This window comes from Mastomys coucha, unplaced genomic scaffold (assembly GCF_008632895.1).
Source record: "Mastomys coucha isolate ucsf_1 unplaced genomic scaffold, UCSF_Mcou_1 pScaffold14, whole genome shotgun sequence".
Classification (NCBI taxonomy): domain Eukaryota; kingdom Metazoa; phylum Chordata; class Mammalia; order Rodentia; family Muridae; genus Mastomys; species Mastomys coucha.
Window position 1 is genome coordinate 61,312,363 of NW_022196896.1, and position 19,281 is coordinate 61,331,643.

General features: G+C 41.0%; 1 protein-coding gene across 4 annotated transcripts in view; it reads right to left on the reverse strand.

The window, feature by feature from the left end:
• Positions 1–19,281, reverse strand: part of Prim2 (DNA primase subunit 2) — a 218,711-nt gene that overhangs the window by 75,464 nt on the left and 123,966 nt on the right. For all 4 annotated transcript variants that reach the window (XM_031367085.1, XM_031367086.1, XM_031367084.1 and 1 more), the window contains exon 8: positions 14,892–14,959. In XM_031367085.1, coding sequence (XP_031222945.1) covers positions 14,892–14,959 — 68 coding nt within the window. The remainder of the gene's footprint in view (positions 1–14,891; positions 14,960–19,281) is intronic.

A 19,281-nucleotide genomic window follows, 5' to 3' on the forward strand; every position in this document is an offset into this window, starting at 1 on the left:
TCATATCCACTCCAAGAGAACACCTAGCTTACATAAGCAAATGAGGAAATTAGAAAAGTGTTAGGATCAAAACACCCAGCCTGCTGTGCAGCCGAATGCAAACTTGTCTCTTGTTCCATTTCTTCTAGATGCTGTCATCCTCTTCCGGTCAAACACCTCTGTGGTGTTATTTACAAATGTGGAAATACAAGTTGACACACACTATCTGAGGCCATTTGTCTCTTGTAATCTCTCATATCCATGACAAGATCTACTACCCATGTCCAACCCCATAAATAAAGTTCCCATGGTATTCAGTTTGACACAACAAAGAGCAGCTGCTGTATTCCATAGAGAAATGTATTCAGTCTACTCATGGCTTACAGAGATGCAACTAAAGAAAACGCTGAAGACAAGAGTTGAGTTAATCATAAATAATTCCAGACCCTACTTCATGTCTATTAGGCACAGACTTCTTCTTTCCTTGCTGCTGTTTCGAAACACAATTGGTTAATTCCACTGATTAAGCAACATATTCCATGAATTACAGGACAAGCCCACAGTAGTGTGCTGGGATGCTGCAATTACCTCATGAGACTGTCAGACCTAAGTGTAAATGTCTCCTTCCCACAGTGTCTCTCTTCTGGAAGTAATATACGATTTGCTCTGGCATACTGCATCAATGACATTTAACATGATACATACAAAGATCATGCTACAGAAAACCCACTGATGTTACTTTAATGATTTACACTGTTCTGGCAGGTTTATGTATGTACAATGTATGTGCACTTAGGTTCACAGGTGTGAGGGTGGCTTCTGGGTATGTGTGCACATGTATGTAAAGCCTAGAGATAACGTCTAAATGTGGACTTCCCTGACTCAGCCAGTTAGGCAGCTTACCTGTGCTGGGATTACAGGGGGCCACCATGCCCGGCATGCCAAGATCACATGGATGCTCAGGATCTGAACTCCAGTCCTCATGTGGGTGTAACAAGCATTTATCCACTGAACCATCTCCCCAGTTCGTTTTAGACTCTTACATGGGCATAAACGACCATTATTTCTGTAAAGTCCCAAGAATAAAAACATACTTTTCTTCCCAGTCTTAGAGCTAAGCAGAGAAGCACCATAGGGTAGTGGAAGTCTGAAGACCTTTCTTGCTTCAGGTTTTAAGTCATGTGACAGTTCTACAACTGGAAGTCATGTAATGACCCTGATTTGCCATCTTTCTCATTTGTCAAATGGAATTACTGCAGTCAGACTTGACTAGAAATGCTGGAGAAAGTACATAAAATGGCTTATTCAATGTGCTAGTAACAATCAGTAAAGTCTATTCTTATACAGCAGAGGAATTACATTCTTTACCAGTGAACAGACAGTAGGCAAACGGCAAGTGGTCAGTGTGCGCCTAGAGGAGACACCATTTGACTCTGTGCTAGTCTGTGTCTCTGACCCTTGTAAACCGCAGTATCCACATGCATAAATAAAAATGGTGATTACAATCATCTAACAGAACTATTTGCAAATACACAGGTAGTGGTAAAATGATATATAGATATAATTATTGATAGTTATTGATAAAACACAAATAATTCCTATACCACAGGAACTTGTCTTAGCCAGGTTAATGTGGCATACTAAGTTTAAAGGAATAAAGAAGAAACACAAGCAGAGCACAGAGACACACATCTGCAGTGTAGCAGGGTAAGGGGATTAGGAATGTGAGGCCATTCTGAACTACACAGCAAGGAATGAAGTAAGTTCAGGAAGAGGAAAAAATAAACACACACACACACACATTTATACTCCTACATTTCATACAAATGATTGTCGTTTGGGGGCTGTATATATGTGTATATGTATATACATATACATATATACATATACACATATATACATATTATGCATTTTATATAAATGCATAATATGTATATATATAGAGAGAGATTGATGTAGACATATACATCTTCCAAATATATATATATATATATATGTACATATGCCAATTATTTATATAAAATGGATCAGTCTTAACATTATAACATACAAATGAGCTAACTTCCAAGAAAAAGGGTAAAGGCAAAGAAAATTACAGCATACTACACAGAAAATATGTACAGCATACACATCCAGCTCCCAAAACAGAAAGGAAGCCAACAGCCATGTACAGCCTCAAGTAGAATCCACTAGAAGTGAGGACAGAAATGGAACTGGGAATGTGACTTCCCTTCTCACCTATGGTAAGGGTTCTTTATGTGCCAACCAATGAGGACCCCAGACACTCAAGACTACTTACACTGGTTGTGATAGAGTAGACGTGGAAAGTGAAGACAGATGACAAGAAACCCTTGGATCCCGTGCTCTGTGGGCAATGGGAAAACCTTGAGAATCTCCAACCATCGAACTGATATAATTAGTGTTTACTTAAAACTTTCCTCTTAAAGAAGCAGAATGGAAAAATGAGCAAAAAGGAGAAAAACTGGACAATAAAAAAAAATCTGAAATAATATTTTAGGCAGTATTACATCTAGGCCAGGGAAGGTGACAGCTTGACTTATCTGAACAGATGAATTTAGATTTTTCTGGGAAAGAATGGATATAACTTAGGGGAAAAGACAGACAAGCCAAGAATTACAGCTCAGTCACTTGAATGCTTCCAAGATACAAATTCACCTTCAACAGAGAAAACCTATTTTAATGAAATAAAACTTCAATTTGAGTATAAACACTAAAAGAATTTTAATGTAAGTTCAAAATCACAAAAAGCTCTGCTCTGGCTTAAATGCTAAAAATGTCACCCACAGCTCAGGTCAGTGAGATGGCTTAGCAAGTAATGGCACACACATAGACACAGGAGGGATGAAGGGAGGGTGAGAGAGAGGAGGGAGAGAGAGAAACCTCTGGATGCCCAATCTATCTTCAAAGCCAAGGAAACTTTAAGTCCGGAAAGCCTGACTGGATTTCGAGCATCACATAACTAAGGGTGGACCTGTGAAGGGAACACCCCCCTCCTTCCCTTCCTCCCTCTTCCTCTCCACCCTCCCCATGTGTCCTGCACAGGGTCTCTGCATCCTGGTCCTCTGGGATGTTAGGAACCTCTACCATATGTTCTTGCACCACAAACTCTGCCTGGCCTTCCCTGGCACACTGAACCCATGAGCTGAAATCAGAAGGTGTTTGTTGCATATTTTTGGTCCCAAGAATAAAGACTGAACTGATGGAATCCCTTAGGTCACTGAAGCAGTTCCAGGGATGACTTTCCTGCTTTCTCACAGAGAAGCACTGACAGCAACTCAAAGATCAAGACACGGACAGAATGCAAGTAAGCAACGCTGCCTCAAAGAATGACTCGCGGCCTAGCAATGCTGGCTTTGCATGGAGAGGTGAAGGGATGCTTCTGAAGATGACTGTTGCCGGAACCAAGAAATGTGAGGGCTGTGGGTCTCTACCCAAACTGCCGTCAACCTCGGTACCACACGCTTCTAAACGGAAGAAAGCCTGACGACACTGTGATGGGTGACTCTAGGTGCATTCTTATTTTGTGGTGTTAAGATAATGCATGTGTTTTATAAATATGTCATAGTGATTATATTAGATAAAGAGAATCAGTGATAGCACTCTTATTACCTTTGTATTTTTGAGATTATAACAATTACATCATCTCACTCTTTCTTTGCTTCTCTTCTGAGCTTTCTTTCCAATTCATGGCTTGATTTTGTTTGTTTTTTTTTTTTACATTAATTGTTGAATAACAGCACACATGCAGATCCAATAGAAAATATTCATTCAGAAGACGACTCATTTTTACTACTGTTCAGTTTTCAACAAGTTAAAATTAATTATATTCCTAAACTTTTGTGTCATAATATTCCTCCAACAACAAATTTTAAAAGACCATTTAAATGGTTCATAAAATTTATACTGTGTCCACGATCATTATCATGCCAAATATTAAGAGAAATGTTTGATTAACTAATCAGGGAATCTTGAAAATGGATCTTTGTTTCTTATCTGAGATACCAATTTGCCATAAATATAAAATGAAAAAGACAAACTACTCATTGGTTCATTCATAATACCTGATAAATTAGTTCGGGGAAGGTTACTAATTCCAATGTTGTTCTATGCGTACATTACCTTTTAGTAGCTGGAGCAGCCTGTAAAAGGCACCAAGGGTGAACTGGGAGTGCTTTCTGGAGTTACAAAAAAGTAGCAAAAACAGGAAGGGTGTGGCCCCGTGGGTATTCAGTTGTATAGGAAGATGATGTTCCCAAGCACAGTATACAGAACATACTGAGTGACATACTCCCCAGCACCACAGAACAGAACCTGGAGGTCAGCACCACTCCCCCCTCTCCATCAGGTAGGCTTGAGTTTATCATTTTCACGATGATATAAAACAAGAAATCAGAAAAGAAAGCCCAAGGGATCTGAACCAACTGGAGTGTCAGAAATCACGTGGGTTTGGTCCATGAAAGGTAAGTTAAGGCATCTACCAAAATCAACAGTAATGGCTTACGTCATTCTGTAAAGAATCCCAAGTTCCAGTCTGCCCCTGTCAAATAAAGCCACCTCTGTTAACAGCACAGAGGAAAACAATTTCAGAAAGAGAAGACAGGGGTTTGTTTCTGCATGTCACACAGATACCCATTTTGCAACCACAACTTTACCTAGTTTGGACATTAAAAATAAAAAATAAAAATAAAAAATAAAATAAAACAAAAACAAAAACACCACTCTGCCCACATCAGCTAGGCTGTTCAAGACATTTAGAAAGCAAATCCCCCTGCAGCGTGAATTTGCTGGGTGGATATGAAATCATGGAAGACAGAGTCCCAACATGTCGTTTCCTGCTGCGAAGGACATCGCAAGAGAACTCATTCAGCAGCTGTCACCACTGAAATCGAAATGAGTTTCTTTTTACAGCTCAACCCCTGTAAATGGTATCTGACTTTTGTTAGCCCAGGTGAGTTTCCTGGCACTTATTCCAAATGAGAACACGAGCAATAAAGTTTGGTCAAAATTGAATATAAATTATTTTTCCACAAGCATGGATTTTGCTCAATTTTATTTCTTAAAAGTCTACTCAGAAACCTATCATCAGACAATATGCAGTACAATCTGTATTTCGGGAGAGCAGGAGGTGCAATGGTAAGGAGGAGGAGCAAGCGAGGCTCTGCTGCTGGTAAGCGCTGCCCCCATACTGCTGCTGTTTCACGCCAGTTGCCTTCGTCTCCCCCATGTGGCCCAGGTTTTGCTTATTCCAATGTATAACCATAACAATCCAATAAACTGCAATGAAACTGGATTCTGCATATTAGGCTTTGGCAAAAATAGAAGCAGCCTACATTTGTCAAAACTGGGCAAAAGATAGTCTTAAATAGGTGCATTTTTCTTTAAAGTCTGTTTCAAATTTAACATTCAGGGAGAGCATCCCGGTGCACACCCGGAACTCTAGACTTGAAGCCAACTTGGATTATAAAATGTGAGTATATCTATGAATCTGTTACTCTCTCTTACACACACACTCATAAAGTTAAACACACACACACATATATATGCCATAAAAACATATAAAATACACATAGAATATACATGTGTATGTGCATGTGTCATAAAAACCATACAAGGCCAACAACAAACCTCTCTGCCTGTACCAGTAAAAGCCTTACATTACTTTTATTATGGGGCATATTCTGGAGGTATAATGTTCAGTGAATGATGGTCTGGAGCAGGCTGTTAGCCTCTGGTTCAGAATACCCAAGACTAGGAAAGGGTGCTTGCTGGGACACTAGTGAATAAGAAGAGGCTGGAAGAATGAACTTCCTGCAAACAATGTGGAGAACAGACGAAGTCCCAAGTAGACGTGTACTGCTGACATGAGAATGGCCACGTCAAAGACCCCAATGCCTCAGACCCACAGGGTGACTAAGCCTTTCACAGGTAAAGCTGGGGGAACGGCAAAGTTGTCTGTCCCCTGTTTGAGTACAATGTTGGCCAGAGGCTGGCCTTCAGCTAAAACCAGTGTAACAAAACTATCAACTGCATGATCCTCCTCCTAGATGACTAGCGCTGAGATTGATCCCTACAGAGACCCTTGCTCTGATCAGCCAACCCATCCCCTTCTCCTGTATGCTGGACATAATAAGCACAGAGTTTCTGGCTGCCACTGCCAGTCTCCATCAGAACATGTGCCCACCCAATCCTAGCTCTTCTGAGCTGCATCTGCCATTTCTTCACTCCCGTCACTCCAGCTAGGGCAATCCCTAAGTGATGCAGGTTTCAGCAACAATCAACGTGGTAACTGATGGCTGACTCTCATTCTCTTACGAATAGCTTCCAGAGCTGGAATCCTGTTCATGGTACTCTAAGACGGATCCCCCACCCCCCGACACACACACACACACACACACACACACACACACACACACACACACTCTTCTTCATAGATAGAAAGGATACTGTGCTTGGCGAAATTGTGTAGGCTTTTCAGATTATTCAACATTAGCAGGGCTGGGGTGGTCAGGCAAAAGGTATGGAGACAGCTAATGAGATTTTTACTAAAAGTCACAGCTCAAAGAATCACATAATGCACTTTCCTTTAATCCTGAAACAGTCACTGAAGTCTCATCATGTCTAAGGGTTCTGTTTCAGGTATTCAAGTCCTAACAGTTTTGTTATTTAAATATTAGTCTGTGAGATTCAGTAAGTTTCAGAGTCACACAGGAATGGAAAGTCCTGTGAACATGGACAATTCGTAAGTCACAAAGACAAAGACAAAACTCCTGCCTGAGAAGATAAAGTGTTGAAACGGAAATGACTAAAAACTCTGTGACTATGGGTCTAATCATCTCAGTGCTAGAGTAGATTCTTGGTTACCACGAGACAGGCTCTGGGTTTGACACTCAGAATACCATCAATAAACTAGGATCTCATTCAGACTCAGTATTTAGTAACTTTGAAAAAGTGAATGAATTGCAAAAGTGTAGAGCTCAAAGTGTTTCTATCATTCATTCATTCACCCATGCACTAGATTCTCATAGCCACTAGGGTCTTACTATGACAGTCATTGTTTAAGTAATGAAGAAACAAAGATACAAGAGATGAGCAAATTCTTTACTCTCATAAAGACCACATTCTAGACAATTACCACCCACATAAAAAAACTAAGAATGACTGTTCTGGTAATGTTGCTGTCTTAGTTACTGTCCTATTGGCATGAAGAGAGGTCATGACCAAGGCAACTCATAAAGGAAACCATTTTGGAGTGGGGGACTTGCTTACAGTTGTAGAGGTTTAGTCCATCGTTATCATGGCAGGAGCAGACAGGCATGGTGGTGCAGTAGTAACTGAGAGCTTTACATCCTCATCCACAGGCAACATGACTGTCGGAAGTGAGGGGCTTTTAAAGCCTCAAAGCCCACCCCCCACAAACATACCCCCACCAATATGAACACATCTACACCAACAGGCTACACCTCCTAATCCTTCTGAAACAGAAGGATTTATGAACTAGAGACTATACATGCAAACATATATGGAAGCCATTCTTGTTCACACCTCCAGTTGCCATGAAGAACTCTGGAGCCAGGGGTGGAGTCATACACCTGTCATCTTAGCACTTGGCTCAAGCAGAAGAGTCCTAGTCAACTGGGGGGCTTCAACTGTCCCTCCTCTGTGCAGTCTCTGCTACACCCCTGCACAGGTAAACTGCTCAGCTGTGAGGCACAGCCTCTTTGGAGGGTGTTGAATGACCATTTCACAGGGGTCTTCTAAGACCATTGGAAAACACAAAGACACAAAACCCACACCAAGACAAAAGGACCTACCCTCCCTTATGACTCTCATAACCTTCAGTTACTCGAATGTCTTACCACTAGCCTGGAAGGGAAGCTTTTACAAGCTTACCCATGTTAGTTATCTTTCCACTGTGACAATACTTCTGAAGACTACCTTAAGGAGGGAGATATTTATTTTGGGTCATGGTTTGAGAAGTGTAGGCTTACTCCATTGCTTTGGGCCTAAGGTGAAGCAGAATGTCACTAAGCCAGAAGTATGTAATAGGTGAGGCTAGTCTCTTTGTGGTGTCTCCTTGTGCAAGTGCCCACAGAAGCCAGAAGAAGGTGTCAGAGCCCCTGAAGCTGGAGCTACAGGTAGATGTGAGTTCTGGACATGGAACACTGGTCTTCTGGAAGAGCAGTACACGAGACTGACTGCTGAGCCAACCTTATATTCCTAAACTAATCCATGTGCATACACCACCTCTCCTAAGCCTTGTCTTTTCCCTACTTGTATGGGTTCAAAAATGTTGGTTCTTTTCTCCTGTGTAAATATATTGGAGTTAAGGGACCATATCTAAAAGCTCTAAATCCAATGTTTAGCAAATATATCCTTAAGAACATATGATCATTATTGATACCGGTATAAAAAAATATAATTCTAAGGTTATAAATTAAAAAGTATACATTCTAACTTATTTTGTTTATAATAACCCTGAATAATCTTAGGAATTTATTGCACAGAGCTCTGCAATAACCAGGGACTAAAAGCTGTGTTGCTGCGTGAATGAAAGGAAATCCATAGGTTCATGAAACTGGGGACAAGAGAGAGCTGGCGACAGCTGACGCCTGTGTGTGTCAATTAACCTGGCTTTCACTGCAGCCTCTGACTGGTGGGAGCCCCAGTCTACAAACCATTTGCTGACATTTACTTTAATTTTTACCACAATTGACACATGAACACCAACACAATGTTCTCATTTGAAAATGAGAGCTTATTCAAAGAGAAAACACTTCAGAGTTTATCACTGTGCCTACTAGGAGAAGCTTCCTTAAGAGGCTGCCTATCTGACATGAGATTAGTGACACCACATTCTCAAAAGGACTAAACAGAAACAAGTGCATATTAAGCAAATGCACTGCATTAGGAACAAGAATTCTGTACAAGCAGCTATAATAATATGACACAGTAATACAGAGGAAGGGAGGTGTTTTCATTACTGTAAGTGATGTTATAAGATCAGCATGACTACTTTACAGATTCAGGATGCTGTAAAAGTTAATCCTCTGCATGGAACAGACTCCTGGCTGCTTGGTTGTATTAATGCTATTTAAGTTCTAATTCACTCAAGCTGAAACAGGATGATAGAGTTAGGAGAAAGAGTATAGCAACCATAGTTTAAGTTATTTATTCTTCAATAAAGGACAAGGCATTAAATAAGAATAACAAGGAAGGTGATTGGTAACACACTCCACTGCTCCTGTCTTAAAGCAGAGGCTACAGGAGAGGTACACACACAATGGGGAAGCACTATAGTATATTGAAGGGATAAAGTCTCTCTGGCAAATTACTGTATGGAAAACTGGTATCCAAGTTTTCTTCTCTAATCTTATGCTTTCATACTTTAAATTCTGAGTGAGATAGTAAGTAGAAATAATACTTTTTATTATTCACCCTGGGCCAGTGGGTGAAGGTGCTTGCCACCACTGCTAACCTGGGTTTGGTCCTCAGGGCCACCAGGAGGAAGAGGAGAGAAACCAGCTCTTGCAAGTTGTTTTACACATATACATAACTAAACAAATACATATTTTTTAAAAATCATGCTACTTTACAAATACTATCTCATGTGCACAGGGCTAGGGAGTAAAAAACTCTCCTTTACAGTAAACGCCTAGGTTCATGGGAGCATAACCAAAGATCTTTGTATGGCTCAAAAATAAACCAGTACGTTAAATAACCATGCCTAGGAAATGCAGTGGGAGAGCCACAGGAGCGACAATGAGCTTACACAGACAGTTAACGATGCTTGGTTTAAGAAAAACAGAAAGTATCCATACAAATTCTCTCCCCTATTCTGGAATTTTGTATGTGGAGGGGGGATTGTTGTTGTTTCTTTGGTTGTTCTCTTTGGTTTCTCAGCAACTCAAAACCAGTTAATTTTCCTAATCGAAGAGTATTCCTAAGGAAAAAAACTTTAAAAAGTAATATATTATAAAGTATTCATTCAAAAAAAAAAGTATTTATTCATCACCATTTTTAATTGTTTTCTAAAAGGGTTTTTTCTGTGTTAAGTCACATGGCCTGGAACCCTAGTGTTCAAGTCACCACTTGTCTTGATCTCCCAAATCCCTGGGAATACAGAGGACCATCACTGTGTCTCTTCTGAGGAGAGAGGTGGGCTGTAGTTTTCATTTTAAAGAAACTAAGCTTTCATGAGGAGAACTTCCTCTAAAGTTCTGCCACTTTTTAAGGACAGACACACCCATGAATGTGTCTACCTGTACTCCTAATACGTGCTGTCTCTGTCTCCACTGCCTGCCTTTGGATTCCTTTCACCTATGCCTCATCTAGCCTCAACAGGAGAAGATGTGCCTAATCTTACTACAACTTAATAAGCCAAGGCTGGTGGATATCCATGGGAGGAGGTATGCCCTCCTCTGAAGAGAAAGGGGGTAGGTTAGAGGGAGGGAAGCTTCTACAGGAGACTGGAAAGTAAATAAATAACTTCATTAGTTTAAAAAAAGTTTATTGTGCCTACCCCTGCAATTTAACAGAAAAACTAGAACTTTCTTCAAGCCAGAAGCCCATGAGTGTACCCCTCCTTCCTTCCCTGCCTTTAGGGTGAAGCCTAAGAGGAAGCTGCGTGTCCTATCCCCACGGCTTCATTTCTTATTTATTCCTTGGTAGGACAGACCTCCAGCTGTACCATTATTATAACACTGTACTAAGTCCAAAGGCTACATTCAGTCAGCATTGTATACCTCTTACCTAACTTCCCTGTGGTGTATGACAGTGCTCTAAGCTTTCCTTTGGTTTGACATCGTTGAAACAATGTCCTCTCACTGTGTTTTGGCTAGGCCTTAGAGAGATCTCTCCAAGGTATTTCTACCAGTTTCTCTTCTGACTCACCTCCCACCCCACCCCAATGGTTAAAACTCCAATACGCTGTGGATTCAAGACATTTCCTCTCTCATCGCTCTTCCTTGGTAACCTCAACCATTTCCCTGACTGTAGCCATCACCTAGAGAGCGAGGAGCAAACACAGCCCACATTAAAATCCCCCTTACACTGTAGGCCTGTATCTAGCTACTCACTAGATAGAACCTTTACATGTTCCTTGCAATCATTTCTTTATACATATATATATATATATATATATATATATACATACATACATATATATACATACATATATAATGAATATATTAAATTTTTATTAGATATTTTCTTTATTTACATGTAAATTTCTCTTTTCCCAATTTCCCCTGCAAAAAACAAACAAACAAACAAAAACAACAAGAACAAACCTTGTTACCTCCCCCCTCCCAATGCCTGCCACCCCAGCCTCTCCCACTTTCTGGCCCTGGCATTCCCCTACACTGGGGCACAGAACCTTCACAGGGCCGAGGTCCTCTCCTCCTATTGATGATCGAATTTGCAATCCTCTACTATACACATGCTGCCTGAACAATCAGACCCCTCCATGTGCAGTCCTTGGTTGGTAGCTGAGACCCTGGGAGCTCTGAGGGTGCTAGTTAGTTCATATTGTCCTTGCAATCATTTCAAATATAAATTGTCAGAAATTATTAATTCTCCAGCAACCTTAGTCTCCCTCTCCTTTATTCTGGAGTTAAAGACAACATTCTACAAGTAGGATTAAGGCCTCCTCTGATTTGAGCAGCCAATTTGAGTCACTACTGAGCTAGAGAGAACAAATGTAAAGCAAGTGAGCCTTGGTGCCATCATTTAAGAAAGTCCTCACATGGGAAAGCAGGTTGATTAATAAAGCTGTGTGCCTGCTATCCTGTTCTAATCAAAAGCTTAGCAAGGTTTGTAAACCACTAACACACCGATCTCTTGGATGAAGCCAAACCTGTTAATTCTCTGATAACAAACTGTACCTTACTTCATCAGCACATAATGGGCACTCAATTGGCACATAGTGTGCACTCAGTAACTACTGAGTGCTGCTAACATGAAAATAAACTTACTTCTGGCACATGCCTTTAATCCCAGCACTTGGGAGGTAGAGGCAGGTGGATTTCTGAGTTCAAGGCCAGCCTGGTCTACAGAGTGAGTTCCAATGCTACACAGAGAAATCCTGTCTCAAAAAAAAAAAATAAAAATTAAATAAATAAATAAATAAAAATAAACTTACTTCTACACGATACTCAGGCAAATGGTTTTCTGTAATTAACTTTTAATAAGAGAGCTAAATTCAATGAGAAAATATGGATATATTACATCTTCAGCCTCAGTAATATCTTATAACAAAATGGCCTAGATTACCAGGTTAGCAAAAGTATTGCACTAATTCTGAGTGATGAGATTCTATAAAATAATTTGGCAATTCCTCTCTACTGTTCCTTTGACTTTTACAGGTAACAGAATAATCTCCCAAATGAGATTTATTGAGAAATTTAATTAAAATGCTATTCAAATGCTATTCTCTCCTCTTTCATCATAGAGGCACCAATGTTAGGACAAATAATGATTCCAATAACACCCTCTAAGTCACACAAGTTATATAGTTCGTGCCATTCAATGATAATTATTTTTTCCTAACAAGATTGCCATTAGACTCTCTCAAATTACGTGATCAGCATCCCCCCCTCTCCCCACCCCCTCCCTTGAGTCCCATGCATCCTAGGTCTGCCTACAGCTCTCTACACAGTGGATAATGACCTTGAAGTTGTAACCATCATGCCTCTACCTCCCAAGAGCATATGTCGCCACACCCTGCTGATGTCATGTTGGAAAGATCAATCCAGGGTTTCATGCTAACTTTAAAAGCACTCTACCCACTGAGCTATGTCCTTAGTCTAGTTCTTTGCCACCTTGGCCTTAAAAAAGGAAAGATCAAAGAAAAACATCATACTTGACAGCCAAGAGACAATCCAATATGCTTGAAAGGCACACACTCCTTAGGGTTACTCTGTAGAACAGGAGTTGCCAAGCTATGCATACCAGCTGCCACCCTACCTACAGATGTCTCTGACACAGTAATAAAATGAGAAGCCATTTGGTTTAATAACAATAAAAAAGCAACATCCAGCCCTGGTTGCCTAGCAACTGGTCTTGAATGAACTCCGCGGAGAATGAAAGCCCTAAACAAATGTACAGTTTGTGCAACTTTCAAGGACTCAAAGAGATGTCGGTAGTTAATCTAAATTCTAGGTGACAATTACCATACTGAGATGGAAGGAAGAGAATCTATCATGATTGCACACAATCAAGTATCCACTAGAGCTAGGAGGCAACCTCTTTGACTTATGTGTGGAACCAGTGAGATTTAGGGCAAACTGATTTATAAAATATAAAAATTTCATTCAGAAGGAAAAAAAATATGTCAGAGACATCTGTAGGATATGTTGCACTTCACTCTGCAGAACACATAGCACCTAGGAGATGTGGGTATTTCCCTGGCTACGGGCAGAGGGAGGACAAGAACAGCATCAAATCCTGCAATAGCAGGAAACTACCTCTACATAGGTCAGGCTAAGAAGGAACTACATGACCAGAGAACATGACACCTGGCCTAAAGGACACATAACCATTCTCTGGTTAGGGTTCTTACCAGCAAGAATTCCTGAGTGGGCACCAAGCTCAGGCTTTAAGCAGAATGAAGGGAGGCAGAGGGCAATAGCAGCTAAAGCCGAGAATGTAATCACATCTGGCAGGAGTGTGAGCTACATCAGAGAGGAAAGCATGAGTAGAGGAGAACAGATAGTAAGCGAGTGAAGTAAAAGAGACACTTTGAAGATAAAATCAAAAGATTTAGAAGGGACAGAGAGTAGAGATCGAACAACATACTCAAACTTGAGGTCTAGGTTTCTTGACCCGTGAGTGCAGCTCTAGGAGGTGAAGCAAACGTGTATAGGATGAATGCCACTAGACACCATAGACACTAGTCTTACTCACGCCCCACACTCTTGTCCCATAAAATCAATTACATGGAAAAATGAAAGTCGCTGACCCCAAGCGAGCAAAGAAAAGGAAAGGAGGCAGTGGAAAAGATGAAAAATAGTAATGGCTGAATGTACAATTTCTAAGTGACAAGGGAGAAGGGGAAACTCAGGGACAGAGAAGGTGCGGTGTGTAAGAACACTGGCTGCTTTTGCTGCTTTTTTGGTCCAGGGTTCAGTTCCCAAACCAACAAGGAGGCTCACAACGCGGTTCCAGGGCATCTGACGCCCTCCTGGACCTCTTCCCACAAGGAAAGAACAGGGTGCACCTGCATATAGACATCCAGAATACCCATAAAAGAAAGTAACTAAATCTTTAAAAACTTAAAACTTAGAAAGCATACAGAGAAACAATATTTTTGACTGCGTAAGTCATGTGAATATAAGTAGGCTAAATAAAAATGTAGAGAGAGAAGGGCAGTGGTGGCACAGGCCTTTAATCCCAGCACTTGGGAGACAGAGGCAGGCAGATTTCTGAGTTCGAGGCCAGCCTGGTCTACAGAGTGAGTTCCAGGACAGCCAGAACTACACAGAGAAACCCTGTATTGGGGGGAAAAAAAACACACACACACACACACACACACACACACAAACATAGAGAGAACGACTTGGAGCAAATAAGAGAGTTATGACCATTTATACTTCAAATACCTGAGATCAAATAAAGTCAGGAGATGGTATAAATGTATAAGTAGTTTATATATACATATATACATACATACAGATATACATATATATTGTGTGTATAGTATAAATCTTAAATAGTATAAGTGTATAAACAAATAGTTTATACATTCTTATTGAAGGAACTTGTTCAGCATCCTAGAGCCAAGGATAGTCAATTATTCAAGTTGATTAACAGAATTCAAGCAAATAAAGGTAACATTTAGACACTGAGGGTGGTTTAGCATTGAAAAGCATGACAAGGCTTCGCCTTTCCATTACCTGAGGTGGTTGAGCAGAGGCTGAAGTCGTTCATCTGACTGCACAGCAGGCAGTGATCTGGCTGTTAGCTGAAATCAGAGAACAGGATCAGGAGAGTGGCAGGGGAAGGGGGACACTGAGGCAAACAGGACTGCTGAGGGGACACGAAGGAGGGGAAGCAGCCAGGGAGGCCGTGCTCAAATATAAGGGAACACTTCTGCTTTAAATCAAGGACTTAATCATTAATTCATCAGGATTGAATAACTATGTTTCCAGCACTCAGCAGGCTGAGGCACCAGGATGGAGAAGCAAAACAAAAGCAAAAGTCAACTATGTTGCCTTGAGAACATAAATTAAGTTACTGGGCTTCAAATGATGAGAAAGGAATGGAAGAGCCCAGACATCTGAGTTTGTGGACCAGCCTCTACTCACAAGCATGTTATCTTTGTATCTAAAACCTGAGAAAGCACTAAACATAAGATGTATGAAAAGCTTTCCAGTATGATACCAGGATAACAGCATTTCGGAGAGGAACTTTCACTATGGAATCGGCGTTCACATCAACTCCCCCATAATTTCCATAATTTTAACAACCATGTTACTGTAAGAAACCAAAAACATCTCCTAAGACTCAAAACTAAAAGCATTGAACACTGAAATGTGACCTCAAATAAATCTAGGAGACTAGAACTGAAAGCCAAACCCTTGCAATAAATGTCATGCACCAAACAACAACACACCAGCTTCTGGTGTATGTATAGCCATATGAACTGTATTCCCTTCTGAGGACTTCCCCTAGGGAGTAAAGACACTCATCCATCCAAAGTAGTCAGAGAATGTGAGATAGACTCAAGACAACAAAACAAGATAAATCTCTTTTGGATTTAATTCACATCAAAAGAGTTCTTATATTCTACTAAACCAAAGTCTACAGGACACCCTTTGGTATTTATTATACAGGGTATCCTCACACCGATCATCTCAGGAAAGATTTCCCGAAAACAGAAAACAAACTTTTTACCAAACTCATGTTTTATCAATAAAAATAGAGATACAATGTTTAAAATATTCTAACGTAGGTCTTAGGGATTGGGGCTGTAAATTAGTGGCAGAAGAGGTCCAAAAACAAACAAAGGAACAAACAACGTAATTTAATCAAATAACAACTAGCAAGCATTCTGGGTTTCACCTAAGTCAACACATCCACTAGTTATGAATTTAAAACACAAGACTGTGATGCAATAATATGCTGTAATTTTAGCAAAAGCAGGTCTTTAGGGTCCAGGAAAAATGCCAGTCGAGTGTGTCACCACCAGAAAGGTTATCAAAGTCATCAGATTTGTAATGTAGTCCTTAATGCCAAATCCCTCTGCAAAATATCACTTTCATTGTTAAGAGATCCCATGTCTCAGAACCAAAGCTATTCTCCAAGCAGACTTAATTAACCTATCTAGATGGTTTAAAAGCCAGTTCTCTGAGAACAGAGCAGACAGGCTAGACTTTTCCAAGCACTTGTCAGTTTCCACAGCTTCCCAATTAAAGCATCTCTTCTAGATGGAAGCAGGCACCTCTCCACCACTGCGCTGCTAGACAGCTGCTCACTCCAAATGGGTGAATTCCTCAAGTCCTTCATCTCTGTCCATCCTCCAGCCCTTTTCCCTGAACTATTAACGCATTTCCATTCTCTACCGTGTCTGCCTTCTGTTTTGTTTCCTTCCTAATTCATCCCCAACTACAAGACTGAGGTTTTAAAATTAAGAGTTAATTTCTTTCCTAATTAAAATCAGCAAAGAATTCTCTTAGGCTCTCAGGATAAAATTATTACAATGACCTTACATCCAACATTTGCAAACTTTTCATTTTGGGGCCACACTAGTGAAATAAATACTCAACAGAAAGTGAGTGGCTGGCCCCAGACCCAGCCAGCTACACAAAAAAAGAACAGCAGAGTCCCAGGGGAGAGCTGCCACAGTTCAGGTTCCCAGAACAAAGAGACTCGATTTTGAGCCCCTCTACCACCAACTTACTTTTCAGTTTGAAAACTGTAATGGTTGTCAACCTGACACATACGGGAAGAGGGAACCTCAACAGAAGAATGGCCTCCAACCAACTGACCTTGGGCAAGCCCGGGGGGGGGGGGGGGCATTTTCTTCATCACTACTGTGGTAAAAGGGAGCAGAATAGGAAGGAGCCAGGCCTTAAGCAGAGTCCTCCAGGGCTTCTGCTTCAGTTTCCTTCTCTGGGTTCCTGTTGAGTCCCTGTCCTGACTGACTCTAAGTTGCTTTTGGCCATAGTGTTCATTGTAATAACAAAATGCAAACTTGGACAGAGATCCTCCAAGAATGATTTCTAAACTGGAGATTTGAGTAGAATGTGCCTGAGAGCTCTCCTCTGCATCCTGTAAAACAATTAGCCTTTTCAAAACTAGTGCATGGTTTGGGGTTAAGGAGGCATGGTGACGAACCTATCCTGCAACTGCTTAAAGCAGCCAAGCCTTACACTGACTTCGTATGGCTACTGAGGCTGTCACTAAGAGATCATCATCACAGCTGCTCTTCGAATGTCTCTCTAAGCTACTGTATTGGCTGATTTACTCCATTCTTCCCTCAGGCTGCCGCAGCCCTAGCAATAATGACAAAACAGACAGCTAACACAGAATGTGTGACAAGAACGTGCAACTCCTTCTATTAACTGATGAATAAAAAAGTGTATCTCTATCTGCATCTGATCGGTAACAGTTTTCAAATTCCGGCTGTCACAAAAAAATAAATCTAAATCAAAAATAAATGGCAGTTATCGGCCTTCTGAAAAGGCAATATACTATCATACCAAAATGTTTATTAGTAGCTATATGAAGCATTTTCTCTACAAATTAAAATGAATAGTAATCTAAGAAAGAAATTTTATTTTCAAATTTTGGGGGTTGTTTGGTTTTTTGCATTTTTGTTTGTTTGTTTACATATAGAAAACACAAAAACTTGCTCTTTATGAATTCCAGATTATGGTTACTTCAGGGGAACTGGCATACAAGTTAGCATAACCTAGGCCTGAGTCAGCATTGAGAAGTCAGACCCAAAAATACACCTAGCACATTGAATTAAGCAATACAAGTTTTGCATTACTTTTAAGCAAGCATAACAAGTAACTGATTTTCCTCCCACTGAGGTTTTCTGTGACAGGGCCTTGCTATGTAGCCCTGGGTGGCTTAGAACTTACTATGTAGATCAGATTGGTTGGTCTCAAACTTGAGGTAATCCTTGTGGCTTTAGAGCGCTTATAGTATAGAATGAGCTATTACAACTGGACTTGGCAATGCTTAGATAAACTGTTTTGAAGACTGATACTGAGCTGTAGAGACGGCTTCACATTTAAAAGCATGTACTGCTCACTCCTCAAAGAACATGAATTTGGTTCCCAGCACCTGCAACAGGCAGCTCACAATCACGTGTAACTCCAGGTCCAGGGATATCTTCTGCCCTCTTCTGGCCACCTAGAGTACTGCATAAAAGTGGTGCATATACTCACATACACAGAGACACATCATTTTAAAAACAATTCTTAAAAGATTGATATTGAATCTCAGGATCAGAGGTGAGGAGGAGCCAACATCTGTCCCAACACCAAGAGTAACTGGGACCAGCGGGACCAGGCACACAGGAACTCCATCAGCAGAGTGGCTCGGGTTCCTTCCAGTCTCTCTGGGCTGGTGTCCTGAGCAGACCTTCAGCGCAACCTCTGCAGCCAGACCCACACACCCAGAAGCTGCTCCACTCCCAGGCGCTCTGACACTCTCAGGATTAGAGGTGAGGGGGACACATCTGTCCCAACACCGGGAGTAACTGGGACCAGTGGGACCAGGCACACAGGAACTCCCGCCAACAGAGTGGCTAGGGTTCCTTCTGCTCTATCTGGGCTGGTGCCCTGAGCAGACCTTGGGCGTAAACTCTGAAGCTAGTCCCACAATACCCAGAGGAAGCTGCTGCACTCTCAGATGCTCTAATAAGCCAATGGATCACAGGATCCCAGAATCACAGGATCACAGAAACAGCCTGACTCTGAAGAGTTCTGACACAACCAGGATCACAGGAAGGACAAGCTCCAGTCTGATTTAGCAAGGGCAGGTAGCACTAGAGATAACTAAATGATGAGTGGCAAGTGTAAGAATATAAGCAACACAAACCAAGGTTACTTGGCATCATCAGAACTCAATTCTCCCACCATAGCAAGTCCTGGACACACCATCACACCAGAAAAGCAAGATTCAGATATAAAATCACTTCTCATGGTGAACTTTAAGAAAGGACTTTAAGAAACCTTAAGAAAGGACTTTAAGAAAGACATACAGCACCCTCAAAGAAATACAGGAGAACAAGGTAAACAGCTAGAAGCCCTTCAAGAGGAAACACAAAAA